At 43.2% G+C, this 22,650-nt stretch overlaps 1 protein-coding gene across 3 annotated transcripts in view; it reads left to right on the top strand.

The window, feature by feature from the left end:
* The window catches only part of JMJD1C (jumonji domain containing 1C), a 145,579-nt gene that overhangs the window by 89,612 nt on the left and 33,317 nt on the right, over positions 1 to 22,650 (top strand). For all 3 annotated transcript variants that reach the window (XM_048943742.1, XM_048943744.1, XM_048943743.1), the window contains 2 exons: positions 1,667 to 1,780; positions 19,147 to 19,252. In XM_048943742.1, the coding sequence (XP_048799699.1) occupies positions 19,246 to 19,252 (7 nt within the window). In that variant the 5' untranslated portion in view covers positions 1,667 to 1,780; positions 19,147 to 19,245. The remainder of the gene's footprint in view (positions 1 to 1,666; positions 1,781 to 19,146; positions 19,253 to 22,650) is intronic.

The raw sequence follows: 22,650 nt of genomic DNA, 5'->3' as shown, positions 1-22,650 counted from the left end.
ACCCTCCTAACTCAAACCATTAGCACTGCAAGAGCCAATCTGGAACGGTGGGGCAAGAGCAAAGGGCCTTTCTGAGCCATTAGAGGTTAAATAACTATTTGCTATGCAGGTTGCAGTTAGAATATTATCGTGCTCTCCTGCCCTCCTCGCCCTTTCATCCAGTTATCGTGTCACTGAAATGGCTGGCTGCCCAATGGCGTGGTGTTTTTTCCCCTTGCTTGCACAAGAAAGGGTAACAACTGAGGTGAAACCTTAAATAAAACAGAAAGGAGGATGCAGTGTGCTAAATCTGTACGTTTGTAGCGTGGGGTATGTTTATTAGAAAGTAAGATGCAGCCCCAACGAAAGGCACTCCTTTGCTTGGCAAGGGCATGGCTTCAGCTCCCCGGGGATGTGGGCTACGCCAGGGTGGAAGCACAGGGCAGCACTTGCACAGAACGGAGCGGCACCCTGAGCTCCCTCCAAGGCTGCGGCTGACACATGGACGGCTGTGGGCAGCTCACTGTCCCGCAGTGGCCCTGGGGCCTCGTGCTGCCTCACGGAACCAGCACCGCCTTCGGCCTGCGTCTGATGGGCTGGCGCAGCTGGGGTGACCTACAGGGCACGGCGGCCTTTGCAGTGCTGTGTGCGGCTGGGCTGGCCTTTGTTTCTCCGTCTTCTCCTGAATTCTGGTTTTAGTCAGGTCCCAGAGGGCAGCTTGCCATTGCTGCTTTCCCTCAGCCCCATTTTCAGTTCTTTCCTGGTGTTCAGTTCCTCCACGTTTTCCCTCGCATCCTGCTCGTTCTGCTGTTCATTAGTGCCTTCCTCTTGCCGCTCGCCGTCTGCCTTCAGAGCCAGCCGCATTCTCTCCCCTCCATCCGCTGGGATTTCCTTTCCACCTGACTCATCTCCTTTCGGCACAGCCGCGCTCGTTCCAGGGAAGCCTGCCAGCACGCAGGGACTGCTCAGCCCCTCTCCGGGAGAGCTCTTTCCGTCAGCGTTCCCTCCGCCCGCCTGCGCAGAGCCCGCTGCGGGGGGGCCGGGGGCCGCTTTGTGCGGCTCTGCGGCCAGATGGCACCGTGGCCTGCCCTCGCTGGTGGAGCGCGTCCAGGCCTCCTGGCACGGGGCCGGCTGAGGCGCGGGCGAGCGGCTGTGCGGAGCAGCTGGCTGCTGCAGGGAGGAGCGGCTGCGGGGGAGGCGGGCGGCCGCCGAGGAGATGCAGAGGCTCAGGGAAATGAGAGGGTTGACTTGAGGCAAGGTGAACGATTTCAGAACAGGAAGGGGAGCATTCTCGTGTCTGCAGTTGTTTCCACTTCGGTGTCCTCGCTGTAATTACCGCCGCGCTAGCTGGTCCTGCAGGCAGAGAGAGGATCTGCGTGCTAAGCTGTATGTTCAAGATATAATCGTGCTCCTGCACTTTGAGCTTCTGTGGTAAACACTCTTGCTCAAGAACAATGAGGGAAAGGAAGAATGTATGTTACAGTTCCCTTTTCTTGCTGTTTTTTCCACCAACGTCGCAAAGGAAAGGCGAAAAACACAAACCTCTCCTTTCTTGTCTAATTAGCAATTGTTACTCTGTTTTAACTTGTTTTGATGGAAGAAGTACTGCGTCAGTGTTTATGCAGTCCTGGGGGTTTGATGTGCTGAGCTTTTTTTAATTTGTTTGTTTTCTTCTTTTTTTCTATAGACATTCAAGCCCTTGGTTGGAAAAAGTGTATACGATTCGATTACTGCAGTAGAATTCCTTGTGGACAAACAGCTGGATTTTATAACTGAAGATAGTGCCTTTCAGCCCTATCAGGTAAGCAGTGTGGTCAGCATATGTGTACTGCATGTTAACCGAGTTAAAATCCTTGTGATTGTTATGTGAAGGGCATGAGAAGTCCTTTCCACAGTCGGGTTCTGTGCTGCAGGAGCCATTTCCTATTGATTATTGGCAGTGAGTGCTCCTCATTTTGTGAAACATTACGTCTGGTCTGGGGAATTTGATGATGCTTAGGAGTAGCACGCAGCTAATGTCATTGAACCACCTTTTAAATGAAATATCTGATCCCTTTAAAGGTTAATCAGTGCAGTTAATTGTAGAGCAGATAATATCTGTCCTCCTGAAACCGGGCTTTGATTTCTAGGCCTTTGCAGTAGGACAGTGATGTCTGACTTATTGTTTGTTTGAGAATGAGCAGGAAGAGTGTTTTTCTTGTATCAAAAATAAACTGTTTCATGCTGTTGTTTCTAAGCCTACTAAAAGTTCCAGTAGCTTTGATTTTAATGCCTTCTTCATTAATTAGAAATGCAGTCATATATTAATGTGCATGTATTTAATGGAGAAATAATGACTTTTGTTCCCCTCCCTGAAAGAAAGTCTAAAAATCTTTTATGATAAATAGAAAAACATTTGATACTTCAGTTTACATGGGACCAGTTGCAATTAGAATAGCCATAAATTCCTTCCTATGGCTGGGATGATACACTGCAGTGATACAGAAATAGTACTTTGAGTCTTGGAATAACAGATGGCCCTGAATAAATGCTATGTAATTTTGTCCTGACACCCCTTGTTCTCTTCTCCCCCACCAAGACATTTTTTTCCCAATACCAAATATAGAGCTAGAAAAAGAGAAGCGATTTGGAGAGAATGCTGGGGAAAGGAGAGGGAGGTTCAGCTCGTGGCAGGGCTGCTGCTTAGCATGTCTGCAGTGGGGAAGCTCACTGCTTCTTCTCAGGGTGAAGTGAGGTGCTGCAGCTCAAGCTGCTCTGACAGCTTGACTTTGGTGAGAAGGACACTTCCCACTGTCAGAAAGCCACGCTAGCTAGGTCAGCCCTGCCTTTCAGAAAGGGAGGTGGTGCTAGCGATCTGAGCTGGATTAGCAGAGGGTGCAGAGCACTGCAGCCTGCTGAGGGGGGGGTGGCGTGACGCAACGCAGTGGGATATCCTCCTTTGGCAGCAGCAGCCTCTTAAATCAGCTGAGCCATGAAGTGTAAATTCACCCTCAGAGCCCAACCGCAATCTCACAGATTCATTTTACAAAGCAAATACTTGCGCTAGCGTCTTTCCTTTGCGTGAAATCTGTCAAGATCGTGTCTTTGATAACGTTCATTCCAGTAAGAGTAATCAATCTCCTTTTGGCAGTGGATCATTTCTCACAAGATGAGCTGAGCAAAACAAATTGAATCTCAGGGAAGGACTGCCTTTTGTAAAACAGCCTTGTTGCCAAGCCTGGCTGGCAGCAACACAGCTATGCTTTAGGACATTTTGGGTCCTTCTTCAGGGATTATTTACTGATGATCTGAGACCCTGAACTGCTTCCATTTGGGAAGGTGCACACAAATGGGAGATGTCATTCTTGAAAACATCCTTTGTGAATAGCTGACTCATTGCCATCTTTGTAAATAGTACTGTAATTAATAGCATTATCAAGTTCAGTTTCAGAGGTTCTTCACCAGAAACCATTAGAATGCAGTAGCTTGTGAAAAATAGTTCCAGGTACAAGCTTCATCTCCCTGACCGTAGCCTTCTGTGGCATGTAGAGGGCAGCTGCTGTGTGAGAGGTGAGGTTCCACCCTCCTCAGACAGCTACCTGATAAAGCCTGAGGTGGGGACTGCCGATTGGCATGCATTGGGAATAGCCTGGGGACAACAGACATCTAAATGCTTCCTTCACTTTATCATTGCAAGAAGGTTGCTGGTGGAGATTCCTTGAGAGCAAAAAGACATCAAAGATTTTTTTTTTTTTTTTTTTTTTTTTTTATTTCTAATGATTATAAGAACTTTTGGAAACTGCATTCATAGGGGTATCTCTTTGCAGGCCTGTAAAACCTGAGTGTTACAGTTGAATGATATAGGTGAGAACTTGACTGAGTGGTTATATTTTTAAGAGAACGGAAACTATTTTAAAGTGTTAACCAAATTAAGTACTGGGAATGCACTAGACATGTTAATTTTGTCATCGTGTAACTGTTTTCTCACTAAATGTAACTTAAAAGGAAGATTGTTACTATTTCATTCTGCTTGTTATTTTCTGTTAATTTTTGGAAATCGGACTGCGCATTTTTAGCCCCATCTCACTGAATGTAAGGTGGCTTTTACCTGCCCACTCTCCTTCCCACCCCCTTATATTGGAGGGCCTCCATTCTCTTTGCCATGAGAACAAGATCCAAGATAAATCCCAAGTAATCTTCCTGTGAGAATCTGCTTTTCTCAAAAGTACAAAAAATGGTCTTTTTCTCCCTTGTTTGGTTTGGAACTGCTGACTAGTTTTTGAGCAGAGGACAAACCGAGGACCCATTCTTTGCAGAGATAACTATAAGTCTTTCTAAACATACTCAGTTTTTGGTTTAAGCTCTCATGGCTGTGCATTTTCAATATGAAGTTCTCCAGAGACCATGGTGATCTGAACGCTTTTTTATTGCATTTTGCTGCTAGTGCCTGAAATTCCAGTACCTTTCTGCCAAAGCAAACAGAGTTTGAATCTGTGTGGGAAGACTCCATTTCACTTCAGATACAATTCTTAACTACTGAGTAATTTTTCCCATCGTTGCGTGCACTTGTAATATTGTAATGGGCAGCAGAAGAGGGTTTGGTATGAGTTCTGCTCAGACCAGTTCTCATCAAAATACAGGGCTGTTTAACATAACTATTGGGCTAAAGGGCTTCATGAATAAGGCGGTGCTGTCGTTTTGAAGGTGACAACTGCTCAAGGCAAAGAAAACAGCGCACTTGGCACACTCTTAGCCTTGGCAGGAACAAAGTTGGAGTAGGCAGAGAGCTAAATTACTCTCGTTACCAGAAGTGGTTCTTCCAGAATCAGACTAAAGACACTTTGGCAGGACTCGCTGGGGAATCATGAACCGCAGATTCCCATGCCATGTCTGCTCTTTGCATAAATATGTTTCAATTGTTACAAGATTCAGCGACCTTCGTAAAAGCTCGGTGAATATCACTGCTATAAGCAGGGTGTGCAGATGCACGATACTAGTCTTGCTCCATTTTTTCCCCATTTCCACACTGCTTTGTTTACCAAGTGTTTGTTCTTTTTATCTAAGTTCTCTGTGATATTTCTTTTTCCCCATACACGTGTACTCCTTTGAATCCTGCCTTCTCCATAAAAATGCCTTGGATTCTACACGTGTGGTGCCTTAAACACCGACCCACGACTTGTTTCCGGCAGCTTTTCTCTGGGTTGCTTCATAGAGGATACAAACGGTATTATTGTCTACATGAAACTTGTGTGTGACTGTGAATGACTCATTCATTAATCTGGGCTGGTCAGACCATGTAGTCATGTTGTTCTTTTTATGGTGGTGGCAAGAGGATCCTGAGGAGAAAGCAGATGCAAATGTGTTTGCTGTGGTAATTTGCATAGCAATGAAATGAAAATTATATTCCTTTGCAGGAAGCAATGGACAGAATATTTACAGCATGGTTTTTTTGTTTGTTTGTTTGTTTTTTGTTAAATTAGTATCTGTAAGGAATGGACTTGCTTATCACATTTTAAGACCACATGCTCCTAATATTTTTCTGTTTTGCAGTCCTAGTGCATCATGTATATTTTGTGACCTCCCTCCAAGTAAAAACCCACAGTTAGTGGGCTTCACGGTGGTGTTTGCTGCAGACTGAGAATAAACATGCTTTCACATGCGTTTGTTGTTAAAATAAGTGAAACTACAGTAACACCACTCAAATACCAAAAAGCAAAACTTTTTAACTTAACAATACTATTTTGTGGCCGTTGATGGTCTGTTAGTTGTATTACATGTAGTAAGTGAAGCAGCAGATGATGCCTTTCAGCAATGCAGTTTTCTTTAAGGACTGTAGATGGGGATAAGAAGAATTGAAGCTCAGTGTGGGGTGCGTGCAATCTCATCAGCCTGGTGTTTCTGTCTGGGTGGTGGTTGGCAGTACCAGGCACCGCTGGGCTGGAGCTGGTGCTTCTGCTCTCAGTGCTGAAAAGCTGAGCTCCAGCTCTACAGCTGGGCTGAGTTGTTTTACACTTCAAAGGAGCAAATGAAAAATAACAAAAACCGTGTTACACTGTACTTTTCCACACCAAAACACCTGTGTGGAAAAACCAGGAAAAAGTCTGCTTTGTCCAAGGCTCAGTGCTTTATAGCTCTGCCTGAGTAGGGCAGAGCAGGAGTGTGCTCACGCATATTGCTGGGGTTCTGCTGGCTCCCTGCCCTTCCAGCACAGCTACTCCATGGTGTGACTTAAAGCACTGCCTTGTGGCAGGGGCTTTTGTGTGTGTGTGCATGTTTTAGCAAGATAGTTTCCAGAGGATTTGTGAGCACACAGCACTGGAACAAATGTGCACAGTTGAGGCAGTGCAGAGAATTCAAATTAAGTTCCTTCATAATCATTAAACTTCCTGTGAGAGGGTATTTCACCACTCAAGGAAGGAAGTGAAAGGGTGTGCACACAGGCTTCAGAAAGTCCCCTGTGTGATGGTTTTTTTTTTTTTTTTTAAAAAAAAAAAAAAAAAAAAAAAGTAAAAACAAAATGAGTCAAGCAAGAGAATGAATCAAGAGCACAATTCAGTTCTCTGTGATGGAATTTTCTTCACTCCAACCTACCAACTCACATTTTCCTGAAGTAGTACATATTTTTTTATTATTATTATTAGTTTTCCTTAAAGATAAGGCTGATTGCTGATAGCTTTGGTATTTCAAAATGGTAAGGTCAGCCTGTCTACCTCTGTACTGAAGGTTCTGGATGTAAAGATATGGCACCAAGAAATCCCCTGTGGGAGATATTAAATGCAAAATGATAGGTGTGTGCACTTTGCTCCTCTCCTGAATGTGCACTGCATGCTTGAGAGTTGACAGGTCAAATGTCTAACACACCTTAATGATTGTTCTAGTAATAATAATACTAATAATCTTGCCTACTAACCATGAAATAGAAACTCAGACTGAGGATCTAAGTACTATTAGATATATTAAAAATTCAAGTTCTATATGCCATGAAGTAAAGCATGAGAAGGGAGTGTTGTGCAACTCCAGCTCTCTCCTTTTCTAGTTATTACAGACAGATACTAGGTATTTCAGGCTTGGATGCTTTGGGGTTTAATTACCGTGCTCATACAGACAAGCAAGTGGTGTAGTAGGGCCTGTGTAGTAACAACATGCACCTATTTAAGAAAAAAAAAATCAAACATGTTGAAACAGGGAGTAAAATAAGGTATTTTTTTGTATGTAATTTAAGCAGCCCATAATCACACAGTACAGACTTCTTTCAGATTTCTACTTCGGGCTTGAGGCTTAAAAATAGCTTCTGCAGCTACAATTGCTTTTCCCATAAACTTGCACTTCCACTGACCAGGCAGGCAGGAGGTTTGGGGCTTGTCCCACCCTTTGTGGTTGACAGAAGCAGCCCAGGAGCTCCGGGTGCTGACCAGCTGGCAGCTGTGACCATCATGTGTTTGGCTTTGTTTCCTCCACGGATGGCAGAAGCACACCACTTTCTGCATCTTTAACTCTTCTCAGCGTTGTCTCTAAGAGCTGCCTCTATTCCTTACCGTATCTCTGGTGTCTGGACCACCCATCGTCAGTCCAGCTGGCCTCTCTGGCAGCATCATAAGGAGCGATGATCTAAACATCTTGTTAGTGACACATCTATGTTCAAGTGTAAGTTCCTAATGTGAAGTAAAGCAAAAGGCTGCATCCAGCTAGAAGTGGGTCAGATGACTCACACCAGCCTTCACCGCCTGCTGCAAGTGTGGTACAGAAGAGTTGCATCTGAGTAAATGTAAGGAGAGAGGAGTGAGGTTGGGAGTCACGTCCTCCATTTCCAGAACGGAAAGAGGTGTGCATCGATTCCGTGGCCTGTCCTTGTGTCTGCCTTCACATAAGAGTTGCATTTCCAAGGACTTGACCTGTCTTTATTCTCAAAGTAAATGGAATGGAGCTGTACCTATTTTGCCTTAATTTCTTAAGGAAAAGAAAGCTTATTTAGTCACGCTTTCATCTCTCTCTTGTTGCCCCACATGTTAGTGAAGTTTGACCCAGGAGTGGAGATGCTGTGGGTCTGATGGGCCTTGGGGAAACGAGTGACGTGGGGGAGGCCGGCAGGCAGCACACCTCACAAGCAGGGCTGCAGCCCCGGGGACTGAGGGAGTGCTGGCTGGAGGGCCTCAGGCCTCTGGAGGTGCCTGGGCCCCATTGGGGGAGCTGCAGCAGAGCTGGGCCTTGGGGCTGCAGGTCGAAGGAGCATCCCTGGGCCTGCAGCTTTCTCTGCGACAGCAAAGCAAAACCTGTTGGACACGTCCCTTGGTTTTTCCAGATTTGCAGTCACTTAAATGGTTTGACTCATGAATTCTACATCAGTAGGTAGGATTGAAATAAATACTGTGAAAATTGGGAATTTGAAGCAGAACGTATGGGACAAAACTTATTTTTTCCTGCAAAGATGAGGTCAAAGCCTTTCATGGAAGTACTTCTGAAAAGCAGTCTTGATGTTACTGGGTTTACACGTCTGCCCAGTGTTTCTGGGAAGAGAACGTCCTGTGTTTGATCACAAATGGTTATTTTTTTTCACCAGTAAATGCCTGTGGAAAATACTGCTCAGGAGTAAGAGAGGCTCCTTGTCCTCAGTTCTCTGACCTTGGGCATTGCCAGTCTGCACGTTGGATTTATTAAAAATGGAAGCTTTTTTCATAGTTGTTTTTCGTATGTGACATCTTGACCAATACTATTTTCATAATGCAGATACAAAGTCAGCTCCTAGAGAAGCTGGTTTCATTTTTTATAACCAGCTGGCGCTTTCCCAAATAGTTGCTGTCTGTAGGACTGGGAATTCCTAGCCCCCTGGGGAGCAACTTGGATGAGGAAAATCCTGCAGCCCTTGGGAAGAAGTGCTTAAATGGAGGAGGGAGGAGCAATCTTTCTTGCATTTTGGTTGGGCAGGGAGGAAACTTCAAATTTTATTGATGTGGATTTTTATAAGAATTTAAGGTTTAGCTTAAATTTGACCTGATAATAAACATGATCTGATGAAATATTTGTGATTATGCTCCTATTATTGCTCCTTCCCCTGGTATGACATAGATTTGTTGATGCATCTGCTACAGAATACTGCTGCAATCTGTGGTTTCACTTGGTATGCTCTTTAAATGAGGAAAGTACAGGGTTTTGGAGCAGCTTTATATGGGGAAGATCAATTGTGTTCTTCCCCCAAATTGTAAAGTTGAGAAATTGGAGATAAGGAATGGTGACTGACCTGAAGAAAGCCTCATTTATGCAGAGATCCATGAATTTGACTTTAAAGAAAAGGTCAGATTTATGATTTTCTTGGATTTGTGTGGATTTAAATAACTAGCATTACAAGATCTATGAGGTAGTATGTTCAGTAGAGTTCCGCCCAGGCATGGCTGAAGGCAAATGGAGTACCCCGACTAATTGTAATGTCCACATGGCTGCTACCTTGTAACGTTTTCTTCTACTATACCTGTTTGAAATTACCTTTGTGAGAAGTGCTCATTTGGAGTCCAGAATCTGTGCTACATGAGAAGTGTTCTCTGCAGCCTTCAGCAAGTTGCAGTTGAAGTTGAGTGCAGTAGTAGTTTCAGTGCCTAAGTGACTTCCTCAAGTTTACCTCAAGGACTTCATTGCAGCAACAACTGAAATATCCGTGTTTTCTCATTAACAATTCAATCTTTCCTCTTTACAAACCATTATTCATCTGTTCTATAAAAAGACATAGCTACTGCTTTCTCTGGAGCTGCACAGTGTTGCAATGTTGATCCAAATATGATATGCATCCCAGCTGGTCAGGCTTCTGTTATTTATAGGGAAATACCTAAAATGGCTCCGGTAGGTCAGAACAGAGCTCTTAGCATGAAAAAGTACACGATGATGGCTGCATCACCACTTTTGCACAGTGATCAGCTAGCTGTTTTACACCCAGCCTCTGTGCCTCTGTCCCTGATACCAGGAGAGTGCAGCTTTCTGAAGGAAGTTCTGCAAGAAAATGGCCAGATTGTTTTCTCAGCCCACATACATTGCTCCTGTGCAGCTTTGCCTTCAATCTTACTGGAAATTAACTTTGAAAAGTTCATTCTTAGTATAGTGGTGGTCATTTACAGCATGAGAGAAATGATTTTTAGTCTCCACTACTTTACTTTTTTATTGGTATGTTGGTCATTGGTACTTTATAGCAGTAGCTTAGGACATACAATTTCAGACAAACCTCTGATAGCTGCTGGAACATAAACCATTAATGTAATAGTAATTAAATGGACTAAAGTCCTCTGAAAGGACTGTGAAGCATGTTGTAGCTTGCTTTGAAGGATTGTTTAAAGATACCAAATACATTATTTTCTTCTGACAGAAAAACGGTTAAGATCTTTTTATTAATGGGAAAGTTTTGTATTCTGTATCTGTATCCGTAATCCTCATGAGTTGTGGAAGTCACGTGGTCCCAGAGCTCCTGAAGAGTTTGGAGTTTGTGTAGAAAATAAATAAAAATTGAGGACGTCTGCAGAATGGCTGCTGATATTCTTGAGCTAATGGTAATCCACTGCCTAGCTGAGAGTCGGTCACAGGAGCGAGACATTTCGGGAGGCAGTGACAGGAGCTGTCATCCAGCTGCTGTTTTATGGTTTTCTTCTGCAGATTGAATTGAGAGACCTTTGCTTTTTAATACATTAAACTTGTAGTTATCAGTAGTTTTATCAAAGAATACTGTGTTGCTGAGCAGTGCAACGGATAAAGACTTGCTGGTAGATAGATCACCTTTAGACAAGAGGTGCGATATCTGCTGTCTTTTAACTATGCTGGCAGTGCACTGCTTTCCACCTCAGACAATTCAAGCTGCTGCAAGTGATTTCTGCTGGCCCTAATGCCAGGGTGCCAATTTCAGGTTTCCTGAAAATATCTGTTCCAGATCAAGAACTGAACTCCTAGCTTGACTTCTAGAGATGTTGAGCTGCCTTTTGGGCAGCCCATTTTTTCTGGACTGCTGACGGTCATAGGAGCACACTTTTTTTTTTTTTGCCTGGAGACACCTCCATCTGTGCAACTTGTCCTTTAGGTGATACTATTTGGAGAGTAGTTAGATACCTTCTGAAAGCTGTTTGTGATTCACAAGGTGTCAGAGCCTGTGTTTAAATTTTAATACCAACATAGAAAAGATTTTTCTACAATCTGCTCAGTTAGCTACTGTCTTTGTTAGCATTAACGTGTCTCTGCTGGTTGTTTGCTTCAGGGAAACGTCTGCGCTTTGAGGTTTCTTTTCCCATAGATAACTACAGTAGTGGCATTGAGTTGCTTAGTAAGTGATTTAAAAGCTTGGTCTGATGTCCCCACATGACTTCAGAATTGCTGGCTGTGGGGTTAGTTTGATATTCCCTATCTCTCTTCAGGAGTTGAGAAAATGCATAATTGGGAGTAGTCTGGGTATTGCTGAGATGATGGTGATAGATGTGTGGAGCCTGCAGTGATGGGCAAGAAGCATTATTCTGTGGAAAACAAAAGAGAAGCAAGTGTATGGCTCTGATGGAGGAAAAAGGTGTGGAGGAGCGCTGATCACTTGGGCTTTCTTTTATCTGTAGGTGGAGAAGAAGGTAAGCAGTAGGAGAGGTTACCATGGCTTTGTAAATGCAAGCTGACAGGCCTTCAGCTCAGGGAGTAGGAGCTGCTTATTTGGGGAAGTCTTTAAATCACGGGTGAAGAGAGACATTACATCAGGAGATTCCGCTTTCTGTCCCACGCAGTTGAAGCAAATAGTTCTTCTGTTTCCCTCCTAATCTGCAAATCAGATCAGGACTCAGATTGGGATTACGATGACAGCATTTATCCCAGATGCTCGGACAGGGTGACATAACCGGGAGTGTAAGGGTCATCTTTTTTTAATCTCTGTTTTTCAAAGAACAAACTACTGTAGCAGTTACCAGAGCAGTTTTTAAGTTGTTTGTGGCGGCATCTGTCTGACTGAGCATTGCTTTTGCTTCTGTGTTGACGGCTTCTTGCGTCCCTGCTGCATGCTTGTTCCACGTGCTGCTCTCATCTTCCATCCATCTCTCTGTACTGGATTTTCACCTACAGGTATGAAATAACGTGCTGCTTTGTAAGAAGCAAGGCTTTCAGTGGGCACGTTCCACCTGAGACATTGGTAGTCCTCCAGCAAGGCAAATTTTTCTGCTTGTTTTTGTGTTCTAAAATCAGAGAAAATACTTGATTGTAAGTGGTTTTTCTTTTCTGCCATAATTTGTACTCCTAACTATAATGTATTTTTCATAGCATAACCTTTTATATTTTTGACAGAAGTTGGTTGATATTCTTAGCGGTGTGAATTATTCTTGCACAGCTGAACAAATCAGTGCAACAATACTTCGTCTGGCTTGAAAGCATGACTTGGAGAAATGTGCCCTACTCCCTCTGATTTTCAAACCTGGTAATTATAATTCAAAATAACTCTAAGTATTGTGCAGATGAAATGAGGAAGGAATTAAGAGTTTGTGGAGAGAAGTGTTAGGCATAAGGAAGAGTGAGGAGCAGAAAATTGTTGATAGCTTTTCCTGACAGATGTTAACTGACAGTTGAAAAGTGACTAAATTTTTAGCCTTCATCTCCTTTTCCTGTAGCACTGACTTTCTATTCAGAGGTAGTGCTGTTACACACTGCAAAGATCCTGTAGTCTTAAATGTGTGGTGCAGAGAATATGTAAGTGTCTGTCCCTCTGCTAAGACTGCATTCAGAGCCTCTCGTAGAATGAGGACGTGTTTCTGCCCTCTTCCTGTGCCCCAGAAGCTGCAAGGCAGCACTCAGCTCGATCTGTGCCTGAGCTGGGGGTGAGGGCTGTGCCCTCCAGCCTCATGAAACTGGTTCACGAGTAGCCAGCAGCAGCTGGGTTTGCATGAGGCAAGTGGTGACCGTGCACCCAGGAGCACCAGAAAATGGGTCAAGTGTGGGTTGGGGTTACATAGAGAGCACCAGCATTGCCTACAAGCCTGAGCCTCTGCCCTTTGCGCAGACAAAGCCATTTAAGGTAAAGCGGGAAGTTAGGGTCTCCCCCAGAAGTGGTTATCCTTCTGTAGCCTGTTTGTGGCCAGCAGCCTCAGAGGAGCGGCACAGCCTGCTGCTGGCTGCTCCCAGCATGGCGGCATGGCAGGCAGCTGGCCTTTGGAAGCGGCTCAGAAAATGGCTTCTTAGAAGAACATGCTAGGGGGCTATGCACAGGTGTAGGAAGACAAGTAGAACAATGGAAGATCTATTAATTTTAGTCTCAGTTAAAGTTGATTTTGCTTTGCAAGAGTCTGGTGTGGTCCACTTTGCTTTGACGGTGGCTGCTCTGGGTGATGCTGCCTGGAGGACCAGTCATTGCCGCCGCCTTTGCGTGTCAGTTGGATTCTCATCTTTTGCTGCTGGAGAAAAGTCTTGTAGCTTGGCAGAGGAGAGTTACCAATTCATAGGTAATGTCCTGTGAATATCTCTGGTAACCTGTCTGTCCAGACCTGTTTTTTCTTTTTTAAACTCGTTGTCAGGCAAATGCTATTAAGGTGTGAGGTTTGTTAAAAACCGAAGATTGTAATGACTGGAAGATGATTACAGATCAGTGATAAATTGACATCTATGTCAAGTGATACAATAAGTTAAAAAGAGGAAAAAAAAAAAAAAGGAGAGGGGGGAGGGGAGGAAAAGAAGGCTATTTACCTAATGGAATGGAAGCAAGGAGACAATTCTGCGCATGTTTCAGATGATGAGTGCATGGATGTGGGTGTGTTTGAAGCCAGCTGTTCACATGGCTTTCTTTTTTTTTAATGGGAGAAATTTTTCTTCTAAAAAGATGTCATTAATGAGGTAGCGTCAGTGCTCAGCAGTCTAGGTTTGACAGTCAATACTTTTTGCTGTGTCTGCTCTCTGAAGAGTGCTGTGGCAGTCTTGGACTGTGTTTCTCAGAATACTTCCAAATTGAATCTCCCTGCAGTCAAAGTCCATGCAATTTTCAGATTATTTGGTGCAAAAGGGGAAGAAAAAAGAAGCTTATTTATGGAAACTATCTCAAGATGTTCACTGATGGGATGAGAAGAAACAAGATTTTGCAGCTTGAGGGAAAAACACATCCATCTGATGAATATAGATTTTGGACATCTTTATGGTGAAATGACTCTTTGAGGCAACTTTCACTTTGCTTTGAAGCGTTGCAGGTATGGATGAAGTGAAGGAGTAATGTAGTGCACAGATTTGCAAGCAACCTAATGCGTTTCTTCAGATGCAGTAGGGGCAAAAGCAGTGTTGATAAGTGATGTGGTCAGAAATACAGGGAAATCTAAATATTAGACAGTTGAGCTGGTAAAATGTGCATGATCAGGAAACGGAAGGCGCAAGCTTCTGACTCTACGAACTCTGAATTTTTCATTTGCACTGTTTGAATTTAAATGAGTCCTTCTATCATTAAAGCACTAATGAAATGCTTATTCTTATGTGCAGCCTGTTCTGTGTAAACATTGTAAGCATGACTCTCAGGTTGGTTATGTACTAGTTTTCATTTAATTCGTGTCCTAAATCATCTGAAAACCTCTAAGCAGCCAGAGGAAGCTATAGTTAATTATGCCACAGATGGTGAGGACTAATGTGGTGTTGACCTCTGAGAGGACTGCAAAATCTGCTTAGTTGATCTCTGTAAAACGCTAGCTGAAATGAGTTCCTACTGATGCTGAAGAGATGTCCTTTGTGCATTGAATCCAAATGTGGATTCTGTGGCCAAGGAAGGAGATCTCCCAAATAAATACTTGTTGTTTTTTAATGTACGACGTGGGTTGAGACTTGGCCTTTGAATCAACAATTTGTTGTTGTTGTTTTAATAACAAAAGCCACAGCTTTCCACAACTGATTTTCCTGAAATACATATAATCAGTTCTCCTCCTTTTCACGGAGAAGAAAGCATTGACAGCTGGTGGTGGACTTAGTGTACCTTTCTATGAGCAGCACACACTCGGTGTGATTGTGGATGTGGAGATGGAAGCTGTACTTGAACGTACTCTTGAGTTTTTGTGTCATGCACTGGGCTTTCATTTCTCAATTCAGTGAATTTGTTTTTGTCCCTCAAATTTGTGAAGGGTGACTTTAACGTGCATTTTAAAATGCTGAGAAGACATGTTGGTTTGATAGCACAAAGCTTGTTGGAAAGATAGAGAGCTGTGGGAGCATTCCCACCACAGACATACCTTACTAACCAAAAAGGAAAAGGAACTCACTGTCAATGGAACCTTTCAGAAGGCACTTGGGATGGCTTTTTGGGCAGCATGCACATTCTGTTCACCTAAGGATGCTTGTCAGTGTGGGAAGCAGTACTTTGTGGGTAGGGCTTGAAGTAGAACTGTGTACGTGTTTGGATTTTGTCTTCTTTTTCTGTGGATGCTCACTTTGAAATTCCTGTTTGATTCACAACTGACAGGAATTCAGAAGCACTAAGTGATCTGTCTGCACTTGTTCACCTGGGACTGTGCATTTTAACTTACTTGTGTCTGAATAAGGTCTCTGAAAATGCTTCTCTGAACGAAGATCGCTGCTTCCTGGGAAGAGGTAGAGGTGAGGTGGGCCTGGCTGGAGCAGTGTGGTCTGGAGTTTCCACACAGCAGAAGAAAGAATAGGGATACTCAGAAAAACACTGAATCACTTCTTTTTTTTGGGGGGAAAAAGTTCATTCTTGATGCTTCCTAGGACTGGTAGAAGTCCAGCACGTAAGAATTACCATCTTTGAGTTCAGACTCAAGTACTGTTTGAGCAATTAAGCAGAGTCCACTCCACCAGAGGTAAATTCCTCTGACAGTCTGGCAGGAAGGAAAAATAGCAGCAAAGACCTGTAAAGCCTGGCACAGGTTGGCACACTTGTGGTAGTCACATTAATTCATGTGCCTGGCTCCCAGAAGGGCAGGAAGAATTACTCCTGCCATATCTTTGTGGTCCGTAAGCCCTTTGCCTGCTTCCTGCTGTTGCATGAAGCCGTTCTTGAAACAGGGGCCACTGCTATATGATGTATATAGAGAGCATCCTAAGTAGGTTTAAAAAAGGAAAATTGCAGTCCCGTTTATTTGATTTGCATTTCATAAGGGTTTCAAACCAGAATTAGCATCCTCTTAGGGGATGTATTCCAAGACTAGTGGAAAAACTGCTTTGAGAGAGGGACTGTATTTATTTTTATGAGTAAAACTCCCTTCAAATGAGGAACATTCTAGAAGAAAACTCTGTGGGGCAGTTAATTCTTTTGTGGATTATTCTGTCAATCCTTCCAGTTCAGCCAAGAAGGAAAGGAAAACTTGATGGCCTTTATTGCCAGCATTCATATCAGTTGACTAGAGTTGTTTTTTCTTGAATAACATACATGCAGTTTAAGAAAGGAGAGTGGGTATTGCAGTCATCTGCTCATCCTCGGTACTAAGATAGAGACAAGACTGCAGATATCAGCCTTCTTCTTGTTGCCCTGTTTCTGTGATAAACCAGTTTAGTTAAGGCCATCACTGCCCAGTTATAACGCGTTATGCAATTAATTTCCTGAATTTAGGTACTCAAATTTAAGACTAATGATGGAAAAAAACATCAATTGTGGCATATATTTTTATATTTAAGTAGGTGATAATTTTTTGAGATTTCTGGAAACATTTTTTAAATGTCTTGACATTGAGCTTCACTTGTCAGTTACGATTTTGCTTTGCCATTCTAATTTACGTTGACCAGCATATATAGCATGTGCACATCTAGAAGCAAAGTATTTTCTTTAGTGCAAACTGACAGTGTGTTAAATGCATATTTTGTGTGTGTGTGTGTTCATAAACCTTGGGTTCTCTGTGGTATCTTCCACATAATCTCAGTCTTACCTGCATGCAGTTTGCATAATGGATCTTTGATCTCTTGTGCTTTTTTTAAGCTCATTTTTTACATGGGCTCATAGTTCTCCAAAAGGACAGCAACACAAAGTGATGTTAGCAGTCTCATTTTCTAGGTGTCCAGACAAAGCGCTCAGTCAGTGATGCCAGTACATTGTGTGTCAGATTAGGAGTTGGAACAAAAAAGGTTCAAGTGTGTTGTCAGTGAGTTCACTGTTCAGTGTTTCAAGTTCAAAGAAAGCAAAGGTGGTTAGGAAGGATGTGATGTCTAAGAGGAAAGCAGTACCACGTGTTGCCTTCAGAAACAGGACTAATCAAACGTTGTAAAGATCAGAAACTTTGCAGAAGGAACTGATGGAATTAAAATAACATTAGCATTACAAGCCCGATTTCTGGGTGCCTAACTAATGTGTACGGTCTTGACATGAGAGTATTAGTGCTCTAAAGGGGATCGAAGGAACTCAAATGTACAAGAACTGAGTTAGCTGTATTTTTTAAGTCAGCCAGGCCAGTGTTGCAGTGCCTCAGTTGATTGCATAAGTTTGTGGATCTGCATGGTGAAACATGGTACTAAGTTTAGTGAGCAGCATTGGTGGATGGTTGGACTGGATGATCTTAGAGGTCTTTTCCAGCCATAATGATTCTAAGTTGTGGAGATGGGTGTCTCCTGCAGCTGCAAGTGGGAGTGCCTGGCAGCAGGGTAAGGGGTCACTGCACGGCTACAGCCACAGCATTGGTGGGACTCTCTGCCAAATCATACCCTCCTTTCAGAGCTGTTACCTCAGGGTAGGGGATCGATCCAAAGATGGGTTTGCAAGTGAAAGTAGATCGTATCCATTCAGATCATATCCATTTTGATTGCCTTAGGAAAGGGAGCATTTTGCTACTCTGCTGTTCCTGAATAAATTCTAGCACGGCCCACTCTGCTCCACTGATAATGTCAGCAGCACATTTGTGTGCTTTGTGATTTTAACCCAATGGCCAAGGTCGTGTCAGCTTTTTGCTTTTCCTTCGTTCCACATCACATGTGTTACAAAGATCACCTTGACCATTCCTTTCGGATCTGTGGCTGTTATTCTTTTCAAAGCACAAGGAGAGACTGAAATAATTTTCTCTCATAGCTAAAGCATTGTTGCGCTCTCCACTATGGAGCATGGCACATCTTGAAGTGTCAGGAAGTGAGTGTTGAATTTGCAATAGACATCCTGTGATCAGTGAGTTAGCAGGAATAATCTCGTTCAGATGAATAGAGAGAAATTGCTCGTGTCACTCAAGGGCCTGGCAGCAGAGCATGATTCTCTGAGTGTTGCTTGTATCTTCGTTTGCTGCGGCTGGAGCTCTTCATAATGAATTGTGAAACATCAAGGAACTTGTTGGAGATCAAGGAAAGAAATTACTTGATCTCAGCAGCAGCACTGATAAAGCATTTCACATTTTGTGTGTTGAGAACCACTCTGATGATTTTAGCTGTCTGAAGTTCTCTCAGCACAAATGAGCGTTCTTGCAGATCATGGATTTCCAGAGCCACCTTTTTACGAGGAGGCACCAAGCTGCACCACAGCTTTATTTCTCTACCACAGCCTCAAAGGCAGGAATAGCAGATTTGCTCTGAAATGCAGAGAAATTGTCATTCAAAGGGCCCAGAGATGAGTGATGGTTTAAGCCGTGCTTTCAGGGATATGAAATGGATGTGGGCCTTTTTTTTTTTCTTGATACGCTGACTGTGCTGACAAATAGGACTTAATTGCTGGAGTTTGTTCTCTCTCAAATAGCGGAAAAGAATCTTTTCCAGAAGTGACATGGAAACTAAAGCATGCCCTATGTCAAATTGTCTGATTAACAAAGGCTCCTCTAATGGAGGAATAGTAATGGTGTTTCTTTCTCTTGCTGTACAGGTATCTCTTACATGGTATCTTGTTTTTTTTGTCTGTGTTCATGCTCAACATGTCTGTATTAAATTTGACAAATATGCAAAAATGAGGGAAATCTTTTGATTCGTTTAATCACAGCTTAATTCTTTCTGCATACCTGTAAACACTGAAGTCTTTGTAGGCTAATTTTAGCTTGTAGTAAGACAGTATTTATGAAAGTGTGATCCTATTAATAGCTTACAAGTCTGGCCACATGCAGGCCCTGACATACTGTGTTCCTGTGAAATAACTTCTAGCACTGCATTGCACTTCAGAGTTGGTTTTTTGTTTTCTAAAGGTAACACAGGGATTTGCAGGGAATTGGTAAAATTAGCATCAAACTACTTAAAATTGTGCCCTAAGATATATTTAGGAAAATAAACAGAAATGTTGCAAGTAAACATAACATATGGTTCTTTTTCTAATCTCTACTTTAGGACGACGTAGACAGTCTAAACCCAGTTCTCAGGGATAACCCGCAGTTACATGAGGAAGTAAAAGCCTGGGTAAAGGAACAAAAGGTTCAGGAGATTTTTATGCAAGGTAATTATTTGGGAAATTGTGTTATTTTTATTCTGTGTTAGCTAGCTTAAGGCCATTAGTTGTGTGGGGCTCTTCCCATAGCATTTGTGGTATAATGGAGGATGTATTTCTAACTTGGTGTTTTGGGAAGTGTTTGTTAAAAGAAGAAAACAAGCCTGTGTAAGAAGTTGTGCATGACTTCTTCAGACTGTTTGTAACTTGTTTGATGTCAGCATTTACAGCAAAAGCTGAATATGGTCAGTCTGAAGTGGAGATGTTTTATAACATTGGTTGTGAAGTGTTTGAAGGGCAACCACACCGTCTTTAGTCTGCCTAAAACTGTTGTGTGCACTGTTGGTATTATTGTTCTGTGTGAGAACTTTGCAGATAGCGATTTGTGCCTGATTCTTCACAGTTCTGTCACAGATGAATACTTTCAAATTGACCTGGCCCCAGTTGAAAAGCATCTTTCAAATAAATTACAGTCACAGATACAAGTTATGTGGAAACGGGTATGAATTGGAATAAATTATTTTGGCTCAGCCTTGCTAATGCTTTAAATACTTGTGTGTGTTTGCAGTGTATTCATTAACTTTCTACAGATTTGACAGCTAGGTAGCTCTATGGAGGCATTTCTAGCAATGGGAAGCAGAAGCTAACATCTGTGGGTCTGGGCTAAAATTCCTGTCTCACAGCAAAGCAGCTTTGGGGCAGAAATGCTTAAGTGCATGTTTTATAAATGAAGATTGGGAAGAGAGCAGTAAATAATCTAGTATTTTAAGAATGGGACTGAGATTTCTTTGCTGGCAGGTTTCTTTGGTAAACTAAGATGAGAAACATGGTAAGTATAATACAGATGCTACAAAACAAAAACAAGTGAACAAACCCAGCCCCACAGTTTTGTCCTTCCTTTTGTGTAGTTTTTAATTTGCTTAGGTAGGTCTGTTGTCAAGGGCCGCAGAGGAAAGATGCTGAAGAAGCAGTGCACAGAATTGTGTAGAGAGTAAATTGGTAGGCTCGTATTAGGCATTTTGGATTTTATCTTAATATCATCAGATGCAGCACGATCTAATAATACCTGTTGGTGAATTTCATCCACAACTGGACTAGGAGGTAATGTGGAGTCAAATTATGGCTCTATGAAAAGGGAACTGAAATTGAGCTTATTATGTTTCATGAGAGTAACAAAATAATAATAAAAGCATATTTATAAAAGTCTGTGTGCACAGGTACAGAAGCAAAGCCCCAGCAACATCAGAACAGTCATGTAGATGAAACTGCCAATACTTCATACACACAGCTCACTGAGGTCCATCCCGTCATTCCAGGCGCTGCCTTTGTGTCATTCACACATATATATTACAGAAATACACTATTTACATGTATGTATATAATACATAATTTATCAAATGGATGCTTGGATGCATTGACGGGAACCAGATCGGAAGTGTTTTAGATGAAGAGCTGAGACCAGCAGAGGCATCCCTGCAGACCAGCCTCCCTTGTCTGCACTCGTCAGTGACTCAGGGAGAGCTCCCTGGCGGTGCTGGCTGCTGTCAGCTAGTCACGTAATCCTTCCTTTCTCCTCCCTTCCATTCGCTTTTTCTTTACCCTCTGTATCACTGTTTTCCTGTTCCCTGTGGCTTGAGCAACATTTTCACTCCTGCTCTGTCCAAACCCATCTGTTAAGGTTGCTGCCATCCTCTACACCATTTTTAGGATTCAGCCTTTTCTTCATTCTCTCACGCTGAAGTCATCATCTCGTATTTGTTGCTGTCAGAATTCTTTTTGTGGGAAAACAGGAAGGTTGGAGAAGAACATTAAAGCCTGGTTCTGAATGCCTGGGAGGAAGTGTGTTAGTTTGAGGGGGGGTCATTCAGTCAGAACTGCTCCAGTTACAAGAAGTGAGACGAGGAAAAAGCTGTCCCAGGTGACCTGTTCTTTGGGTGGCAGTCAGAGCAGCATGCTTCCTAGCTTTGGCGGAAAGTAGTTTGTTCCTTATTTAAAGCAAGCAACTGCCAAACTTGGCCGCTTCAAAAGCTGTTGGGAAAAATAAAGCCAGTTCACGAAACTTATTCAGCAAAGTGGCTTTGATTTTTAACAACTGAAATCTCAGCTATATCTTTTTCCATATCAGGTTTATTGTCACTACAATCCCTGAGACAGAATATATAGTAATTCTCTTGAAACTCTGAGAGTGCTTCAGCAGTGCAGACATTTCCTCATAGCGCTGCACATGCTGTTTCAACAGTGTGTAGCCGAGCATGATTCAGTTGGGGCTGCAGACAAAGGCAGGCCTTTCCTGTAATGGCTGCTTGGGGCTGGGCCGGGCTGGAGCCTGGCCGTCCGGTGTCGTGTAACCGCAGCTTCATCTTTCTCCTTCCTGGCACCCAGCAACACAGAATAGACTACACTGTTTTTAAAGGTGGAGAAAGTCTGTTTTGCAAGTAGATAGGATAAAGGCTGGATGAATGACAGACACAGATGAGAGCAAGAAGTGTGAGGGAAGAAATTGGCACTGGGTCAGCGCAGAAGAATACGAGAGGAGTTGGAAGTTGATGGAGAAGGGTGGATAGAGCTTGTAAACTGAGAAGACTGGGAAAGGATTTGGAAGCCAGCGATCGGGAATCGTAAATGCTAACATGAGGCAAGAAGCTGGGGAGAGAGGAGAGGCTGGATCTGGTTAAGCAAGACTGAGACTGGAAATCTTTGTGCAGTTAGCAGTAGGATTGAAAAGAGGGAGAGCTGGAGTAGGAGAGTGGGAGTGGAGCATTGCACAAAAAAACCCTGGCAGAGCTGTGGGATGGCTGGGAAGGGCTTGTGACATGGAGAGTGTGGTTGATGCAGGCAGAAGTGTGGGAGCTGAGCTTGAGGCATTTGGCAGGGGCATTTGGAGTAGGGATTGCAGAGAAGCCACCAGGAAATGTGTCCCCGTGGGAGGCCGGTCTGGTTCAAGACCAGGAACGTGAGACAAGTTTTTAGATTTTTGCTTTTTTTCTGCCTCTGCATTCTGTGCCGGGCAGCGACTGCCCTGGTGCTGCTGTGACCCTGGCTGTGCAGCTGGAAACACCCTCTGGGGATGAGCTAGCTCCAGTGGCTCGTGTGGTTCAGTGGGATTCAAGTTCGTAGCGGTGCAGTAAGTGATGTGGATGTGGGCAAAAGAAGGGTGCCATTGCATGTTGTTGCTGTTTTCTCAGCTGTTTGGATACCCAGATACAGTTGTTCTAGGATTCCAAGGTTAAGCCCCTAGACCACTTGGAAACGTCTACATTTAGATTGTTTTGTATTTCTATTCATCTCTTAAATGTTAGCATTAAGAAGTCTTTATGATCACGGTGTTTCTTGTGCAGAGAGTATATTGGACCAAGAAGCGTGAATATGGGTATTTTAGTTGAGAAGGCTGTCAGCTGTCCTGTTTG

Source organism: Lagopus muta, chromosome 5, assembly GCF_023343835.1.
Source record: "Lagopus muta isolate bLagMut1 chromosome 5, bLagMut1 primary, whole genome shotgun sequence".
NCBI lineage: Eukaryota > Metazoa > Chordata > Aves > Galliformes > Phasianidae > Lagopus > Lagopus muta.
This window is presented reverse-complemented; position numbering and strand designations above follow the sequence as displayed.